This window comes from Thamnophis sirtalis, unplaced genomic scaffold (genome assembly GCF_051295495.1).
Source record: "Thamnophis sirtalis isolate CommonGarterSnake01/CBP01778 unplaced genomic scaffold, rThaSir2_p1.2 scaffold_4, whole genome shotgun sequence".
Classification (NCBI taxonomy): domain Eukaryota; kingdom Metazoa; phylum Chordata; class Lepidosauria; order Squamata; family Natricidae; genus Thamnophis; species Thamnophis sirtalis.
Window position 1 is genome coordinate 136,527,530 of NW_028261384.1, and position 18,081 is coordinate 136,545,610.

Sequence of the window (18,081 nt, forward strand, 5' to 3'; positions counted from 1 at the left end):
GTCATGCCTGCTCCACTCAATGCCATAATCCTGAGTCATAGACCCTTCTTTAAAATGATTTAACATACATTGTAAGGGAGTAAGGGGAACACTACTGCCCCCACCCATGGTCCACCCAGGGCACCAGACAACAAAGATTTAGCAGTCACCCCATACAGGCTCTGACCCAGGGTACCGGATTGACACGGCCACTGTAGGGAAATGCAGTAGCCCCCCTCAATCACACAAACACACATACTCTAAACAATCCTCCCAAAACCTTCCACCTAGCGAGGGAGATCAGGCCTTGCCTCCGGCTCAACAAGGAGGAAACCGATTATCTAGATCCCTTCCAGTCGGGATTTAGGCCTGGCTACAGCACGGAAACTGCTTTGGTCACATTGATCGATGATCTCTGGAGAGCCACGGATGGAGGTTATGCCTCCATCCTAGTGCTCCTTGACCTCTCAGCGGCCTTCGATACCATCGACCATGGTATCCTTCTGCGATGACTGCGGGAGGTGGGGGTGGGAGGCACTGTCCTACGGTGGTTCTCCTCTTACCTCTCGGACAGGTCACAGTCGGTGTTGGTCGGAGGGCAGAGATCGACCCCTAGACCCCTCAATTATGGGGTGCCGCAGGATTCGGTCCTGTCCCCCCTCCTGTTTAACATCTACATGAAGCCGCTGGGTGAGATCATTCAACGGCACGGGATAAAATACCATCAGTATGCAGACGATACGCAGCTGTATCTGTCCGCCCCATGCAAACTCAATGAAGCAGTTGACGTGATGTGCCAGTGCCTCGAGGCTGTTAGGGACTGGATGGGGGTTAACAAGCTTGTACTCAATCCGGATAAGACTGAGTGGCTGGTGTGTTTCCCTCCTACTAATTGGCCAAGTTTTCCATCTCTCAGGCTGCGGGGTCAAACAGTACGCCCCTCAGACTGGGTTCGCAATTTGGGAGTCCTCCTGGACCCACAGCTGACTTTTGAACACCACTTGTCGGCTGTGACCAGGGGGGCATTTGCCCAGGTTCGCCTAGTGCACCAGTTGCGTCCCTATCTGAACCGGGAGGCCCTCACAACAGTCACTCGTGCCCTTGTGACCTCTAGACTGGACTACTGCAACGTGCTCTACATGGGGCAGCCCTTGAAGAGCATTCGGAGACTTCAGCTTGTCCAGAATGCAGCCGCGCGAGCGATCGTGGGTGCACCTTGGTTCACCCACGTAACACCTATCCTCCGTGAGCTGCACTGGCTGCCTATTGGTCTCTGGATACGCTTCAAGGCGCTAGTCGTCACTTAGAAAGCCCTTGACTCCTGGCTGGCTCACCAAAAATGTTGCAGCAGATTGAGATTTGTAATCTATTTACGAAAGACCAGGACTCGAGACCATGAAGGTGAGAGAAACAGGTTTATTTGATGCATCAAGTTCAGCATGCTCACACACCAAAATCTGAAGTCCCTGGGCTCTGCCCAGGATGCTACTTTTATGCTGTGTTTCACACTGTGCATTCTCAAGGCGTTTCCATACACAAGACAAGTATGACATTTCGAAAAGGAGAAGTTCATTTGGAATGTTAGTTGTTTCACCTCTGTTCTATCTCTCACCCACGCCTGGCTTCCTATGCCCCTCCTTTACAGGGTCTTGCCACACTGTTGAACACTATTTTTAATATTTATGAGGAAGTTGGAGAGAAAGTTCACTCAAGCTACAAGTCAAAGTTGGAACTCCAGGGCACTAGAATGAAAAGCCAAGCTAATATGAATTTATAAGGTCCATTCTATTAAGACCACCTAACCTGGCCAGCCACTGCTGGGTTTACCTGTGCACCCCCTCCTGCATCAACAGGAATTACCATATTTTCTGAACTAGGCAAAAACATCAAAGACTGCACAGGAGAATATTCCAATTCAACAACAATCAATGCATTTTGAACCCCAGGGGGATTGGCACAGCTTTGTTTCAGAGTCCTTGCTACAGGCTTCCTCCCCTTTATTCTCCTTTGTCAGAATACATGCTCAAATCCTGATGCAATTCAAGAAATGTATTGGCAATCTCAAGGGCATTCTAATACACAATGATAGGTTTTCTGATTAGGTGCACTCTCAGATATTGAATTGAATTTGAATTTATTGCATTTATATGCTGCCCTTTTCCCCGAAGGGGAAATTTGAAAGAATCATGATGAAAGACAGAGACATTTTCAAGAGCATGGATGTTGCTGCTCCTAGTATTCTTGATGCAGAAAATTGGGACGCTGAGCTGCCCTGCAAGTGATGCTTTCCTTATTCCACATGAGTGGTACCAACCTGGTGACCTCATCATTGGAGGGATGACGTCCCACATCTATTACAACCTTTTTGGTATTGATTTTAAGGAATATCCTTCTATAACATCTTACGACATAACATGGTAAGGATTTTTTCCTCTTTTCCTAATCTTAATCTGTTTCCTCAAATTTGCTTATGAGAGTATCAATATAGATGTTATAACTAGTCCTTCTATTTATGGGAGAATACACTTTTTGGTTTTTTACTTGATTTTAAAGTACTTGTAATATAATGTATAAAGCTTTAGTGGAAAACATCTTCTGAATGACATTTGTAATATTTGTTTTAAATCTGTATCATCATTCTTAACAAAATATATAGAATAAATGACTGATATATGATGGAATTGATTTTGTTGTACATATGCTGTATAAATTATTCAGCATGTTAGAAAACCCATTACTTTCCTACTTTCATCAAAGAAAGAAATGTTAGTTATTCATACAGAAATGATGCAAACTTGCTTATGAGAATAATAAACTTCCTTTTTCAAATGGGGTATTTAAATCCTTTGCAGTGTAGTAATGAAGTTCTACCAGCACATCCTTGCCTTGGCATTTGCTGTGAAGGAGATCAATGAGGACTCCCAGATCTTACCCAATTTCACTCTTGGGTTCCATATCTATGACAGTTACAACAACCCAAGATTGACCTATCGTACCACTCTGGACCTGCTTTTTAAATACCAGGAATTTGTCCCTAACTACAAATGTGATAGCCAGAAGAATCTCAAGGCTATCATTGGGGGACTGGATTTTGCCACATCATCTTATATAGCTGAAATTATAGGATTCTTAAAGATTCCACAAGTACGTTCTAAAGGGGTTTAGAAGAAAATTCTTTATCTTATTGTTCTAATGGAATAATTAATACACGTAAAAAATTAGGCCTGGCTTTCTGTTAATAAGTGTTAGAATGTTCTGCATGGCTTAATGTCAAATACTTAGCATTGTTATCTGAAACTACCATGCCAGTTATATGAAGTGAATATCAGGAGGAGCTGAAGGCATATTTGAATTGCTTTGCTAAAATAATTGATTTTATTATTTATTGTATTTATTTTGTGAAGCATGTATTAGATAACATATTTAAGTATAAACATGATTTTAATACATGAAATGGATATGAATAAAAAAGGATCATTAGGACACGGACAGTTGGCTCGCAGGTGCGTTTATGCACGAACCATTCAGACCTCTTAGGAATGGGGTGAGGTTGATAGTAGACAGTCTAAGGTTAAAGCTCTGGGGATTTGGGGAAGAAACCACAGAGTCAGGTAGTGCATTCCAGGCATGGACAGTTCTGTTGCTGAAGTCATATTTTCTGAAATCGAGTTTGGAGTAGTTTACCTTAAGTTTGCAACTATTGTGTGCTCATGTGTTTTTGTGTTTGAAGCTGAAATAGTCATTGACAGATAGGACATTGTAGCAGATAATTTTATGTACTACACTTAGGTCCGGCCAAAGGGGCACAGGGGGCCCTCACAAGCTCTATTTTCGGCTACGAGAACATCCTCCAGCACGCTGAAAGCTAAAATGGAGGTTGGGAGGGCCAGGCCGAGGAACCAGGGGCTAGTCCTTCACTGTTTCCAGGGAAGCCCTGTGGGCCAGATCTATGAACTTCCCAAGCTCGATCCAGCCCCTGGGCCTTGAGTTTGACACCCCTGATCTAGTGCATATGATTGAAATATTTTTCCCCAAATTGTATCTATATTCTTTAGGAAATGCTAGGACAACAATTTTCCTTGGATATATTTTAAATGGAAACAAATAGAAAAATTAAATTTGAAAAAAACGTCTCATCAGAATTCTATTGGACTTTCTTTTAGCTAACTTGTGTCGCATTACCTCAGGAGGAATTTGAGACCAGTAAGCTCTCTTCACTTTATTTCATGGTCCCCAAAGAGGACCAGCAGTACATTGGGATCATCCAACTCCTTCACCATTTTAGGTGGACATGGATTGGGATATTTTCTGTTCGTAATAACAATGGAGAAAAATTCTTACAGAAAATGCAGCCCTTACTTTCACAGAATGGAATATGTTCAGCATTCATAGAAAGGCTTGATCCAATAATACACTTTGAAAACCTGGAAGAAACCTATCTACGAATTTTCATGAATTCAATTAATATGTTGAGTAGCAAATCCAATGCATTTCTTGTCTATGGACAATCCGGGACAATTATGTGGCTAAGACTTGTAATATTTATGTCAGATCCTGAAAGCAAAGAAACTGCCTTAATTGGGAAGGTGTGGATCATGACTGCAATGATTGATTTTGCACTAACAGGCGTTCAAATCAATTCGGATCTCAAGATGTTCCATGGGGCTCTTTCCTTCACCATTCATTCAACAGCTGTTGCAGGTTTCAGGGAATTTCTTCAGACCATCAAACCTCTTTCAGACTCCAGAGATGGGTTTCGACAGGATATTTGGGAACAGTCATTTGACTGTTCATTTCCAAAGTCAGAGTTACAAGAAATACACAGTAGGAGATGCACTGAGGAGATGAAGCTGGAGGATCTTCCAGCACCTCTGTTTGAAATGGAAATGACTGGCCAAAGCTACAGCGTCTACAATGCTGTTTATGCTGTGGCTCATGCTTTGCAGGCTCTAGACATGTTGAGGTTCAAAAGGAGGAAAACCATGACGAGTAAAAACCCTGATCTTCCACAGCTACAGCCTTGGCTGGTATTCCATTTGCACTGGAGGCTTCTTTTATTTCAATCAGCAGTTTGAAATAGAATTACCTTTAGAACCCATTGTGGAAACTCTTAATATATTCTACATGTGTAGAAAAAAATAGAAATAGAACCCTTTCTTGACAGTAATTAGTTGGGGAAAAATTGCCTTCAGAAATTCTGGCTGCTCCATAATAGCAGATATTTACAATGCAAATAGAATAGAATAGAATAGAATAGAATAACAGAGTTGAAAGGGACCTTGGAGTTCTTCTAGTCCAACCCACTGCTTAGACAGGAAACCCTACACCACTTCAGACAAATGGTTATCTAATCTCTAATCTACCCAATTCCTGCAACCGTTCTTCATATATTTTAGTTTCCAGTCCCCTAATCATCTTTATTTTTATTCTCTGCACTCTTTCTAGAGTCTCAGCATCTTTTTTTTTTACATTGTGGCAGCCAGATATGAATGTGGTATTGCATGGGGTTACGAAGGCAATTTAAAGTGGTATTAACTGTTCAAGTGATCCTGATTTAATCCCTCTGTTTATGCAGCCTAGAACTGGGATGGATGTTTTTGGCAGTTGCTGGACACTGCTGGCTCATATTTAAATGGTTGTCCACCAAGACTCCAAAATCCCTCCTAAAAATTACTACTATTGAGCAAGGAGCTACATATACACTACCTGTATTTATTTTCATGACTAAATGTAGAACCTTACTTTTTTAACCATTGAATTTCATTTTATTAGATAGCCTCCAATGTTTAAGTCTGTCAAGATCTTTCAGTATCTTGAGCCTATCTTCTTGAGTGTTGGCTATTCCTGCCAGTTTGGTGTCATCTGCAAATTTGATGAGTTCCACATCTGTTCCCCCCTCCAAGTCATTGATGAAGATGTTGAAGAGTACTAGGCCTTAAACAGAGCCTTAGGGTATCCCACTGCATGCTTTCCTTCATGTAGATGAAATTCCATTGATGACTACACATTGAGTGCAGTTGGTCAGTCAGTTATGAATCCATCTGATGGTGATGCTATCTAACCCACATTTTGTACTTTATATAGTAGTAGGTTATGGTCTATTTCATCAAATGCCTTACTGAAGTCCAAGTATATCAACTAATTTTGTCACTTTGCCAAAGAATGCAACAAGATTAGTCTGCCATGATCTCTTTTTGACAAAACCATGTTGGTTTTTGGTTTTTACTTTTTGGGGTTCTAGGTTTTTGCTGATTCATTGTTTGATTATCTTTTCCAGAATCTTCCCAGATATTGAGGTCAGGCTGATAGCTCTGCAGTTTCCTGTATCTATATTTTATCCATTTTTGAAGATATCCTCTGGCTTTTCAATGGTGCTCTAGGATCTTTGAAAGATATAGTTCAGTGGTTCTGCTATCCAATCTGCCAGTTCCTTCAGAACCTTCTGGTGTAATCTATCCAGTCCTGGTGACTTGAAATCAGTTAGGGTAGACAGGTGCTCACATACCATTTTCTTCCCAATTTTAACTTGTGTTCCTAATCTGTTTTTTGTAGTGTTGTTTTTGATAGGTTGGATTGGTTTTTCCCTTTGTGGAAAGAGAGTGGCAAAAAACAAGTTGAGCAGTTTTGCTTTCTCCCTGTTGATTGTACCTTCTTGACACTTTCTCCCAGCAATGGACCAATTGTTTCGTTGTCTTTTTTCTTGTTTTGAACATATTGAAGCTTTTTTTGGTCACAAGTTGTTTATTAGACAGCCATTTGTTTGAAATGTTGTAGCATCTTCTCATTGATCTGGCTGTTTTACTAGAAATCATTCAAGGTATCTTGCATCTGTGTTATGTTGTTCTGTATAAAATACATACCAAAAATGATAAAAAAATATTTAATAAATCAGCATAGCTTGAAAAGTAATAGTGAAAAGGATAATTTATATTACTTTTTGTTATCTCTCCAAAAACTAATCAATTCTCAAATAATTGACTAACTACTTTTTCTGTCTCTTTGGGATATTTAGAGGCATCTTAGGCCCTTTTTAAATGTGGCATGCATAGTATGAAACAACCTTATATTTGCAGAATGAGTCTCTATCAGTCTCTAACTCTAATTTATCTATTAAAGAAAGCTTCTGTCTCAAATTCTAAAATCTGAAAATTAACCAGACCTCACTCTCAAATAGCTTTGTACCAATGAGTAAATATTATACATTATCTATCTTGAATTAGTTTTTGTTAGTAAATGGAGAAAGTGATATAATTCCAAAAGCCTATTTTCATTCCGATTCTCTGCATTGTTATACTTCCATAAATAATATCAAATAAATCAAAGAGTTGACATATATATTTCCATACAATATTGATTATAAAATTTCTAAGTTTACGTAATTATTAAGAGTTATTGGAAAGGGCAGAATGGGTGAATGTAACTTGGATATCTTTTTGTCTTCTCTATTACGTTGCCTTTAATTCCCACTCTCTTTTATTCCCTTTCAATTAGCTCCATTCATTTCTTCAAGGCATTTCTTTTAACAATTCAGCTGGGGAGAGAGTGTTTCTGAATGAGAAAGGGGAAGCAACTGGTGGATTCGACATCACCAACTTGATCACTTTTCCAAATAGATCCTTTCAGAGAGTTAGAGTTGGAAAGCTGGATGTAGAGGCTCCCAAAGGGAAGGAATTATGGGTTGATGAAGACGTGATTGTCTGGAGTCCAGGTTTTAATCAGGTATCAAATTAGTGAATTGACCATGTCGTAATCTATTATGATGCCATATTGAACCTAATCTCAGTCAAAATCTGATTCCTGGATTTTAAAGAAAGAATGGAATACTATTTTCAAACGTTGTTGATATCAAGCACTCATTAAATTGACAAAATGACATTACAATACACGTTGGCATGTTTGGTTTGCACATCCATTTGAAATCACAACAGTAGCCATTTTTTCCATGAAATTGCTCCCCTGTGCAATTATTTAGTTCCCCTGCTCTTCAAATAGGACCTTTTCTACATCATTGTGGTTTCCACATCTTTTTAAGTTTTAAATTAATAAGTTCAGTATTCCTTTCCCTGAGATAGTTACAAAGTGTTATGATTTGTTTTCTCTGTTCTTCAAGCAGGAAATTTTGTACATGATTACAATTTCTACTTTTTTGAATACCTTTTATCAATCTTTTGGGAAGTCAAAAATAATTCCCCTCCATAAAGGAGAAATATTACATAATCTTACTCTTACTACGTCCAATTTCAAAACCTTTTGTGCTTATCGCCAGGTTCCTCCATTTTCTCGATGCAATGACCCCTGTTTACTTGGATCCTGGAAGAAAGGAATTGAGGGGGATCAGTTCTGCTGCTATGACTGTGTTCCATGCCCAGAAGGGAAGATTTCAAACCATAATGGTAGGGTAGTAATTCTACCATTTTTCATTTGACTTAAGGAAAAGTTTAATAAAATACTTCTATGCATAACTTTAATAAGGAGATTTTCGATAATATGTTATACCAATAAAGAAGAATATTTGTAGCTCAGGGTTGAAATGAGGGGTCCTTGGGGCTCTCTGAGCTTACTTGTTTTCTTGCAGATGTTTCATTACCCTATCTAGGTAACATAATCACTGCTAGTAAGGAATGCTGTTTGCTTTCAGTTGTCTGGGTATCCAGAGTAAGGACTTTATTTAAAGTAGCTCAAATACAGTTCTGCAACCCAGAACAACAGAAAATGGAAAGGGAGCATCTATTGAACACATTTCAACAAAATGTATTCCCACACATCTTCAATAAAATGTTCCTAACCACTCAATCCAATACAGCACAACAAACACAAACCCTAAACAGAATTACACTGCTATACATCAAGAATATCTCAAAAGCCACCAAACAAACTGGACAACCATATAAAATCAGTGTAGCACATGAGCCAACTAAAGCCCATTTAACAGTAGATTTAATGGTAGTTTCAATTGGGAAAATGTGACAATGCTAGACCACACCGTCCAAAAATGCCAGGGAATATCTAGATACCTGGCACTCTCACAAATCAGCCATCAATCAACCATAGACATTAACAGCATCTAATGATTATGCAAAAGAGGCAATCAATCAGACCAAAAGAGAACAAAATAGACTCCAGCATCTCTCCGCCACTAATCAGCACCAATATCATCATAGATTAACTCCAAAGTTAACCTCAAACCAACAATCAAGTAAACAACACACAAATCAAGAAGCAGATTTAAAGAAAAGGTCATATGGATTCTAAATTGGTGTATACTGATGGGGAGGGGAGACTTTTAATGGTTGAATTGAAATTTGGTCGATATAAAATTTTGCTGGTGGTCATATACGCGCCGAACAATAATCAAAGTACCTTTTTTAGAAAGTTGCATCAAAAAATTGCAGAGTTAGGCTATGACTACATATGTGTGGTGGGTAATTATAATGCTGTGGTAGATAGGACAATGGACTATAACCCAGGAAACATCCAAAAGAGGGGGGGGTTAAGAGAAAGGAGGAGCACTCTCCCCAAAACTTTTGAAGACATGAGGGAGGAATATGAATTAAAGGATGTATGGCATGAACTCCACCCACAGAAACAATAATTTACATTCTTTTCACATAGACATCAATCCTGTTCTAGGATCGACATGGCTTGGTTGACACCAGAAATTGGGGATCTGATTAAGGAAGCAGCAATCGAGGTTAATACCTGGGCCGATCATAATCCAATCTTATTGGTGTGGAAACGAGTAAGGCAGGGGAGGAAGATAAGGTGAATGATGAATACAGAGACAGTGAAAGAACAAGAATTTCAACTAATGTTTAAAAGGGAAATGAGGGTTTTGGTTTTTTTTGAAGAAAATAGGAAGGGAGTAACCCCACAAATACTTTGGGATACAGCCAAGGCTTATATGAGGGGCCTAGCTATTAAATATACAATAGGCACACACAGGAAAAAATTAGAAGAGAGGGCAAAATGGGTAGCCAAACTAAGGTGGTGGAAAAAGCCTTGCAACAGGACCCACTAGATGATAAAAAAGAAGAAATGGCTAGAATTAAGCACGGGATATCTCTTCTAGATCATGAGGATGTTGCTCAGAAACTTAGGGGGATTAAGCAAAACTTTTTTGAGGATGCTAACAAACTGGGTCGTTGGCTCTCTTATAGACTACGGAAAGAAAGAGAGAGCAGACGTATAGCTCAACTGCAGAATAATAAAGGGGAATTAGTAGAAATCAAGGGAAATTATTCAAGGTTTTTTTCAGCAACTATATAGTAGAGGGGAAATTTCTGAGGACCAAATTAAGGAATTTTTAGATAATGCAAATCTACCTAAGATCTCAAATGAAGCGAAAGGGGTACTAAACCAAAAGATAACAATAGATGAATTAGAAAAGGCAGTTAAAAAAATGGAAAACAACAAAACTCCTGGCATGGATGGTTTGCCAGTTGAAGTCTATTAAACTTTTTTGGAAATCTTAGGACAAGAGATGATTGTAATATTTAATGCTATCTTGATGGATTCTATTGCACCGAAATCGTGGGCTGAGGCCTATATATCCCTTTTGCCTAAAGCTGGAGCTGACCATATCCAAATTAAAAACTATAGGTCCATTTCACTTTTGAATGTGGATTATAAAATCTTTGCAGCTATACTGGCAGATAGACATAAATTCTTCCTTAACAAATTTATACACCCTGATCAGAACGGCTTCCTGCCGCAAAGGCATTTGAAAGATAATGTTAGAATTATTTTGGATGCCTTAGAATATTATGAAGCCCGGCTGGACAAACAAGTGGCCTTTATGTTTCTCGACGCACAAAAGGCTTTTGATCAGGTAAATTGGAAGTTTATGTTGTCACAATTAGAAAATATGAAGTTTGGATAAAACTTCTTAAATGCTGTTCGGGCAATTTATGTACGACAAACTGCGACATTATTGGTAAATGGAGAAGAGGTGGGTGATATTGAGATTGGTAAAGGCACAAGACAAGGGTGCCAGTTATCCCCCATACTATTTATCCTTACATTAGAACCCCTTCTTAGAATAGTGAGGAGTGATATACAAATTAAAGGATTACGAGTTAAAGCTCAGGAATTTAAGGTCCAGGCTTTTGCTGACGAACTTGTTTTTATTATCGAGGATCCTATGGCTTCTGGGATACAACTTTTACATAAAATAGAGGAGTACAGTATGATAGCGGGGTTATGTATAAATAAAGAGAAGACAAAACTGTTAATTAAGAATATGACTTTGAACCAGAAAAGGGAAGTAGAAAGCCTGTTAGGGATTAACATGGCCCATAAAATACAATACTTGGGAATTTGGTTTAAGGAGAGATGTTCCTCTATCAAGGTAGATAATTATATGAAATTACTACAACAGGTATCTAAGGATATGACTAATTGGAGTGGTAAACAACTGTCTTTGATGGGCAGGATTGGGACAGTTAAGACACATGTACTATCGAAATTTTTGTTTTTGTTTCAAACGGCACCGACTAAATTGGACAATTTTTTTTTTAAATCCTTGGAGACAATATTGGCTCGATTTATATGGCAAGGCAAGAAAGAATGAATTAAAGCCCAAATGTTGCAGAAACGTAAAGAACTGGGAGGCTTCGGAGTATCCAACTGGGAAGCATATTATAATGCAGCAATTATGACATGGGTGAAGGATTGGGTGACGTTGAGTAGAAGGCGCCTATTGGCTATAGAGGGACATGACCTCCCCCAGGGATGGAATGCTCCCTCTGGCAAGAAAGAGATATTCCCCATAGGTACTTCATGGGACATTATATTCGGAAGATTTTGATGGAGGTGTGGGGAAAGATGAGGAAAAAGTATTATCTTAGGGTTCCGTGTTGGTTGGCACCGTTGGAGGCTTTAACGCATCCCAGTGAATTTAACTGGACAAGAAACATAACATATAAAGACATTATGAAAGAAGATGGCAAGATGAAAACAAAGATGGAAATAGAGCAGCAGGGCAGGAATCTGGAATGGTGGGAATATTTACAGATTAGAAATAGGTTTAAAAGTGATAAGGTATGGTTTGGGATCTACCCAAACCCTCAGGGGCTAGATAAAATTTTGTTTGGCGGAGATAAAAAAATGTTATCGAAAATTTATCAATTTTTGATCTATCAAGATGCTAAAGAAGAGATGGATAAAAGCCTTCTAATAACATGGGAGAGAAACTTTGGCTATGAGATTGAAATGGGCAAATGGTGGGATCTATGGAGTAAGACTATTAAACTTATAATATCTGCAGTGTTTAAAGAAAATGTATACAAGATGGTTTATAGATGGCACTTCCCCCAAACAAGGTTAACCAAAATGTTTCCTGGGTTATTTCCACTGTGTTGGAAATGTGGAAGAAGGGATGGCACATTCTACCATATTTGGTGGTATTGAATTTGAATTTGTGTTTATTTGTATGCTGCCCTTTTCCCTGGGGGGACTCAGGGCGGCTCACAATCAAAAAGGAAGGGGGAAACAGTCTTTTACAAATAGACCGTACATAATTAAAATGCAACATTCATACCATTCGGGCGGGACACAATCTTTAGCCCCAGGCCTGATGGGATAGCCAGATTCTAAGGGCTGTGCGGAAGGTCTGGAGGGTGGTGAGGGTACGAAGCTCCACGGGGAGATCATTCCATTGGGTCGGGGCAACCACCGAGAAGGCTCTCCTCCGTGTGGTGGCCAGTCGGCATTGGCCAGCGGATGGAATTCGGAGAGGCCTAAACGATGGGATCTAATGGGTCGTGTGGAGGTGATCGGCAGTAGGCGGTCTCTCAAGTAGCCAGATCCACTACCATGAAGGGCTTTAAAGGTGGCAAGTAGCACCTTGAAGCGTATCCGGAGATCGACAGGTAGCCAGCGCAGCTCGCGGAAGATAGGTGTTACATGGGTGAAGCGAGGTGCACCCACAATCGCTCACGCGGCTGCATTCTGGACTAGCTGAAGTCACCGAATACTCCTCAAGGGCAGCCCCATATAGAGCACATTGCAGTACTCCAGCCTAGAGGTCACAAGGGCACGAGTGACTGTTGTGAGAGCCTCCCAGTTCAGGTAGGGGCGCAACTGGTGCACCAGGCGAACCTGGGCAAATGCCCCCCTGGTCACAGCTGACAAATGATGTTCGAAAGTCAGCTGTGGGTCCAGGAGGACTCCCAAGTTGCGGACCCTGTCTGAGGGGTATAATGTTTGACCCCCCAGCCTGAGAGATTGAATATTTGCCAAATTGGCGGGAGGGAAACACAACAGCCACTCGGTCTTATCCGGGTTGAGCACGAGTTTGTTAGCCCTCATCCAGTCCCTAACGGCTTCGAGTCCCTGGTTCATCACGTCCACCACTTCATTGAGTTGGCACGGGGCGGACAGATACAACTGGGTATCGTCCGCATACTGGTGGTATTTTATCCTGTGCCGCCGAATGATCTCGCCCAGCGGTTTCATGTAGATGTTGAAAAGTAGGGGAGACAGGACCGAACCCTGCGGCACCCCATATGTTAGGGGCCTAGGGGTCGATCTCTGCCCCCCAACTAACACTGACTGCGGCCTGTCCGAGAGGTAAGAGGAGAACCACTGTAGAACAGTGCCTCCCACCCCCAACTCTCGCAGTCATCGCAGAAGGATACCATGGTCGATGGTATCGAAAGCCGCTGAGAGGTCAAGGAGAACCAGGATGGAGGCATGGCGTCGATCCCTGGCTCTCCAGAGGTCATCGGTCAATGCGACCAAAGCGGTTTCTGTGCTGTAGCCAGGTCTGAAGCCGGACTGGAATGGGTCAAGATAGCTGGTTTCCTCCAAGGCCCACTGGAGCTGAAAGGCCACCACCTTCTCAACAACCTTCCCCACAAAGGGGAGGTTGGAGACTGGACGGTAACTGTTAAGAAAGGCTGGATCCAAAGATGGTTTCTTCAGGAGGGGTCTCACCACCGCCGCTTTAAGTGCGGGGGGAAAGACCCCCTCCCGAAGGGAGGTGGTAACAACCACCTGGATCCAGCCCCGTGTCACCTCCCTGCTGTTGAGAACCAGCCAGGAGGGGCACGGGTCCAGTACACATGTGGAGGCACTCACAGCTCTCATTGCCTTGTCCACGTCCCCAGGGGCAACATCCTGAAACTCAACCCAGCGATGGTCTACCAGATTATCCGCTTGTGCCTCGGCTGGATCTGCAGGATCGGAGTCCAACTCCGACCGAAACCGAGCAACTTTATCCGCCAAGAACTGGACGTACTCTTTAGCCCTACCCTGCAAGGGGTCCCCCGTATCCCTCCTATTTAGGAGGGAATGGGTTATCCTAAACAGGGCGGCAGGGCGTGACTCGGCAGAGGCAACCAAGGTGGCAATATAAGATCTTTTTGCCGTCCTAATTGCCCTGATATAATCCTTGGTGCACGATGTTAAAAGTGCTTGGCTCGATTCGGATTTGTTGGATCTCCACAAGTGCTCTAGGCGTCTCCTCCAGCGCTTCCTCTCCCGGAGTTCCTCGGTAAACCAAGGGGGCCTCCTGGATCCACAGCCTCAGAGCGGCCGTAGTGGCACAATCCGGTCAAGGGACCCCGTCGCCGCCGAATTCCAGGCAGCAACCAGGGTCTCCACCGGACTGTGGGCGAGAGTATCAGGAATAGCCCCAAGCTCCGTCTGGAACCTCAAGGGATCCATAAGTCGCCTGGGGCGGAACCATCTGGTCGGTTCCTCCTCCCTACAGCGGAGGTTTGGCCTCCGAAAGTCAAGCCTCAGTAGGCAATGGTCTGACCACGACAGGGGTATGATCTCATTACCCCTCAGACCAAGATCACAAGTCCACTGCTCCGAGAGAAATACGAGGTCGAGTGTGTGACCCGCTGAATGGGTTGGGCCCCGAATTACCTGGGTCAAGCCCATGGCTGTCATGGAAGCCATGAACTCCTGCGCTCCATCAGAGTGTTCACCGAGCGAAGGCAAATTGAAATCCCCCAGAACCATAAGCCTGGGGAACTCAATTGCCAGCTCAGCTACCGACTCGAGGAGCGAGGGGAGGGCTGCTGCAACGCTGTTGGGAGGCAGGTACGTTAACAGCAAACCCACTTGACCCTTGAGGTCCAACTTCACCAGTAGGGACTCACACCCGACAAGCTCCAGAGCAGGGATCCTACGAGGTACTAAAGACTCTCGGATAACAATAGCCACACCTCCACCCCTTCCCTGGGCTATCGGCTGATGAAGCACCTGAAAACCTTCTGGGCACATCTCTACAAGGGGGACTCCTCCCTCCGGGCCCAGCCAGGTTTCAGTAATACATGCCAGGTCTGCCCTCTCGTCTAAAATTAAGTCCCGGACGAGGGGAGCCTTATGAACTACAGACCTGGCATTTAGCGACAACAGCCTGAGACCAGGGTCCTGATTACTCGCGCCATCTGGTCTTGGAGTGGGACTCATAGGGCTGGAAGGAGGGATCTCTATGACGTAGTGAACCCTCCTTCCCCGGTAATGGCCAGCCCTAAAGTCCCCGCCATATCTGCCCCTCCCTGTTACGACCGTAATGCTCCGGCCCACTCCCATGTCTGTGTTTCCCTCGACCACCCCTATGGCTCCCGCGTTCCCCGGCAGGCCCTCCGAATCAAACACACTCATCTCTTCACTCAGACAGTCCCCATGTGGTAATTAAAACACATAAAATACATTGTACTGAGGCCACGAAATACTGGAGAAGGATTCAAAACTGGCTAAAAGAGGTTACCGGGGCAAGCATGGAATGGAAAACCGAGAATTTTCTACTAAGCATGAAACCAGAAAACATGAGTAAATCTATATGGCATTTGAGCCTACATATAATTGTGGCCGCAAGAATAACCTATGCACAATTTTGGAAATCTATTACTATACCATCGGAAGACGCCATTATTAAAAAGATCTATGAATGTGCAGAAATGGACAGAATGACGGGTTGGCTGAGGGACAAAGGAGAAATGGAACATTGTCTTAGCTGGAACTTATGGTATATGTGGACGACAAGGAGAACAGCAGGGACTTAAAACGGGGAAAGTTAAATAGCAATTGTTAACAATGGGAACTAAAAGTGAACATGGATATTGTAATAGATCCCTGAAGTTTGTAACGAGAAGCTGCTGCTTAGAGACTAAACAATGATGAAGGGAAAAAAAAGTTGGGCTGTGGATGACTGTCACCGTGGGGGGGGAGGGGTGTATGTTTAAAGTTGTATTTGTATTTGTATGTTTTATTTAAAAAAGAAGAAGTTGCAAAAAAGCCATCAGTAAACAGTTCAACCAAAGACTCTCTAAGTAGGTCCCCATCCACATAGACTGGCAAGACGTTTTGATGGTATTTAGTTCGGGTCGATGAAACATTTACAAAGAAACAAGGAAACACAAAGAGCACCAAGCACCCCTCAATAGTATAGAATGCCTAGATGAAAAGAAATATGTTGATTTTCCTTCCAGATATGGAAGATTGCTTTGAATGTTCTGAAGATCATTATCCAAATAAAGAAAAGAATGGATGTAAACTGAAACACCTGGTTTTCCTAATTTTTGAAGAATCCTTAGGAATTGGTTCAGCCTCAGCAGCTCTTGGTTTCTTCTTCTGGACCTCTTGGATTCTTGGAATTTTTATTAAGAACAAAGATACACCCATTGTCAAAGCCAACAACAGGTCCCTCACCTACACCCTCCTTGTCTCTCTTCTGCTCTGTTTTCTCTCCTCTTTGCTCTTCCTCAGCCAGCCTGGAAAAGTGACCTGCCTTCTCCGACAATCAATGTTTGGCATCACTTTCTCAGTGGCCATTTCTAGTGTACTGGCCAAAACCACCACTGTAGTTGTTGCTTTCATGGCCACTAAACCTGGATCTCAGATGAGGAAATTGGTGGGGAAAAGATTGGCCTTTTCTATTGTCATTTCCTGCTCTCTCTTCCAAGTATGTATTTGCATTGTTTGGTTGTCGACATCTCCCCCATTCCCGGAGTTGGACATGCATTCACAGCCCCAAGAAATGATTTTACAGTGCAATGAGGGGTCACCTTTCTTCTTCTACTGTGTGTTGGGCTACATGGGTATCTTGGCCATCGCCAGCTTTATTGTGGCTTTCCTTGCCCGTAAATTACCTGACAGCTTTAACGAAGCAAAGTTCATCACCTTCAGCATGTTGGCCTTTTGCAGTGTGTGGATCTCCTTCTTTCCAGCCTATCTGAGCACAAAAGGAAAAGCCATGGTAGCTGTGGAGGTCTTCTCAATTTTGGCCTCCAGCGCTGCATTACTGGGATGCATATTCCTCCCAAAATGCTACATCATTGTTTTCCGCCCTGACCTCAACCACAGGGAGCTACTCACAAAGAGATGTTAATTTCTAGCTCAGAAAAATTGCTTTAAAAATTACTAGAATGACTAATACCTATACGAAACATATAAGTGATAGGGGCAGAGGGGCATTTCTGTCAAAGAAAGATTTGTGTAGGATGTTTATGATTATTTAGATTTATTATTTTTACCCATTTCAAAATCTCTGCTCTTGTTTCTTCATTTTCTCCATTTCACAAGATTCTTTAACATAATGCTTTCTCCTTTTCAACATGTGCATTGAACTTGATTTTGGTCATCTAAGATTGTTATTCCCTGTTAGGATTTTTCAGATATTGATGTACATCAAATTATGTCCGATATTTGCAGGGGCATTACATGAATTCCTAAAGCATTACATAAATATATTAAGAAGTATATTTCCATTTTAAAATCATAAATTTATCACAGTATCATTTACTTTGTATTTGTCAGTGTTCTTTCAACTGTAAAATTTATTGAGTTTTTAATTCTTGTAAGCTTAACTGTATTTTAGAAAAGCATGACCATTATTTGAGTATATTCCTCTGCAAAGACTTTAAGCAATAAATTAAATTATTTGAACCCTGGTGTGTGGAGTTGTTTTGTTTCCTGTCTGATATTAATCTCCACTCCTACAATTGTTTTCTGGGGAACAATGGGAAACATCAGAATGTCATATGATGTAAAAGCAGAAGCAGAAACAGCAGCTGACCATGCAAGAGTGGATGATATGCTCCACAATTTATGCAATCTATTCCCTTTGACAATGTTCCAAATAATACA

The 18,081-nt window shown here is 41.9% G+C and overlaps 2 protein-coding genes across 2 annotated transcripts; both read left to right on the forward strand.

Moving 5' to 3' along the window:
* Positions 1-2,199: 2,199 nt before the first annotated feature.
* On the forward strand, positions 2,200-4,972 carry LOC148046828 (vomeronasal type-2 receptor 26-like). The gene is made up of 4 exons (XM_087714993.1): positions 2,200-2,396; positions 2,832-3,123; positions 4,167-4,803; positions 4,926-4,972. Exons 1-4 carry the CDS (start codon positions 2,200-2,202, stop codon positions 4,970-4,972), a joined length of 1,173 nt encoding a protein of 390 aa, XP_087571119.1.
* Positions 4,973-16,426: 11,454 nt separating this feature from the next.
* On the forward strand, positions 16,427-17,323 carry LOC148046829 (vomeronasal type-2 receptor 26-like). The gene has a single exon (XM_087714994.1). It carries the CDS (start codon positions 16,427-16,429, stop codon positions 17,321-17,323), a length of 897 nt encoding a protein of 298 aa, XP_087571120.1.
* Positions 17,324-18,081: the final 758 nt, after the last annotated feature.

What these genes read in the sequence shown, in the direction of transcription:
- LOC148046829 (XM_087714994.1), top strand. Translation starts at nt 16,427, where the DNA reads ATGGAAGATTGCTTTGAATGTTCTGAAGATCATTATCCAAATAAAGAA.
- LOC148046828 (XM_087714993.1), top strand. Translation starts at nt 2,200, where the DNA reads ATGTTGCTGCTCCTAGTATTCTTGATGCAGAAAATTGGGACGCTGAGC. An exon ending in ACATCTTACGACATAACATG is followed by an intron (nt 2,397 to 2,831) that starts GTAAGGATTTTT and finishes AATCCTTTGCAG; the next exon opens with TGTAGTAATGAAGTTCTACC. An exon ending in GATTCTTAAAGATTCCACAA is followed by an intron (nt 3,124 to 4,166) that starts GTACGTTCTAAA and finishes GCATTACCTCAG; the next exon opens with GAGGAATTTGAGACCAGTAA.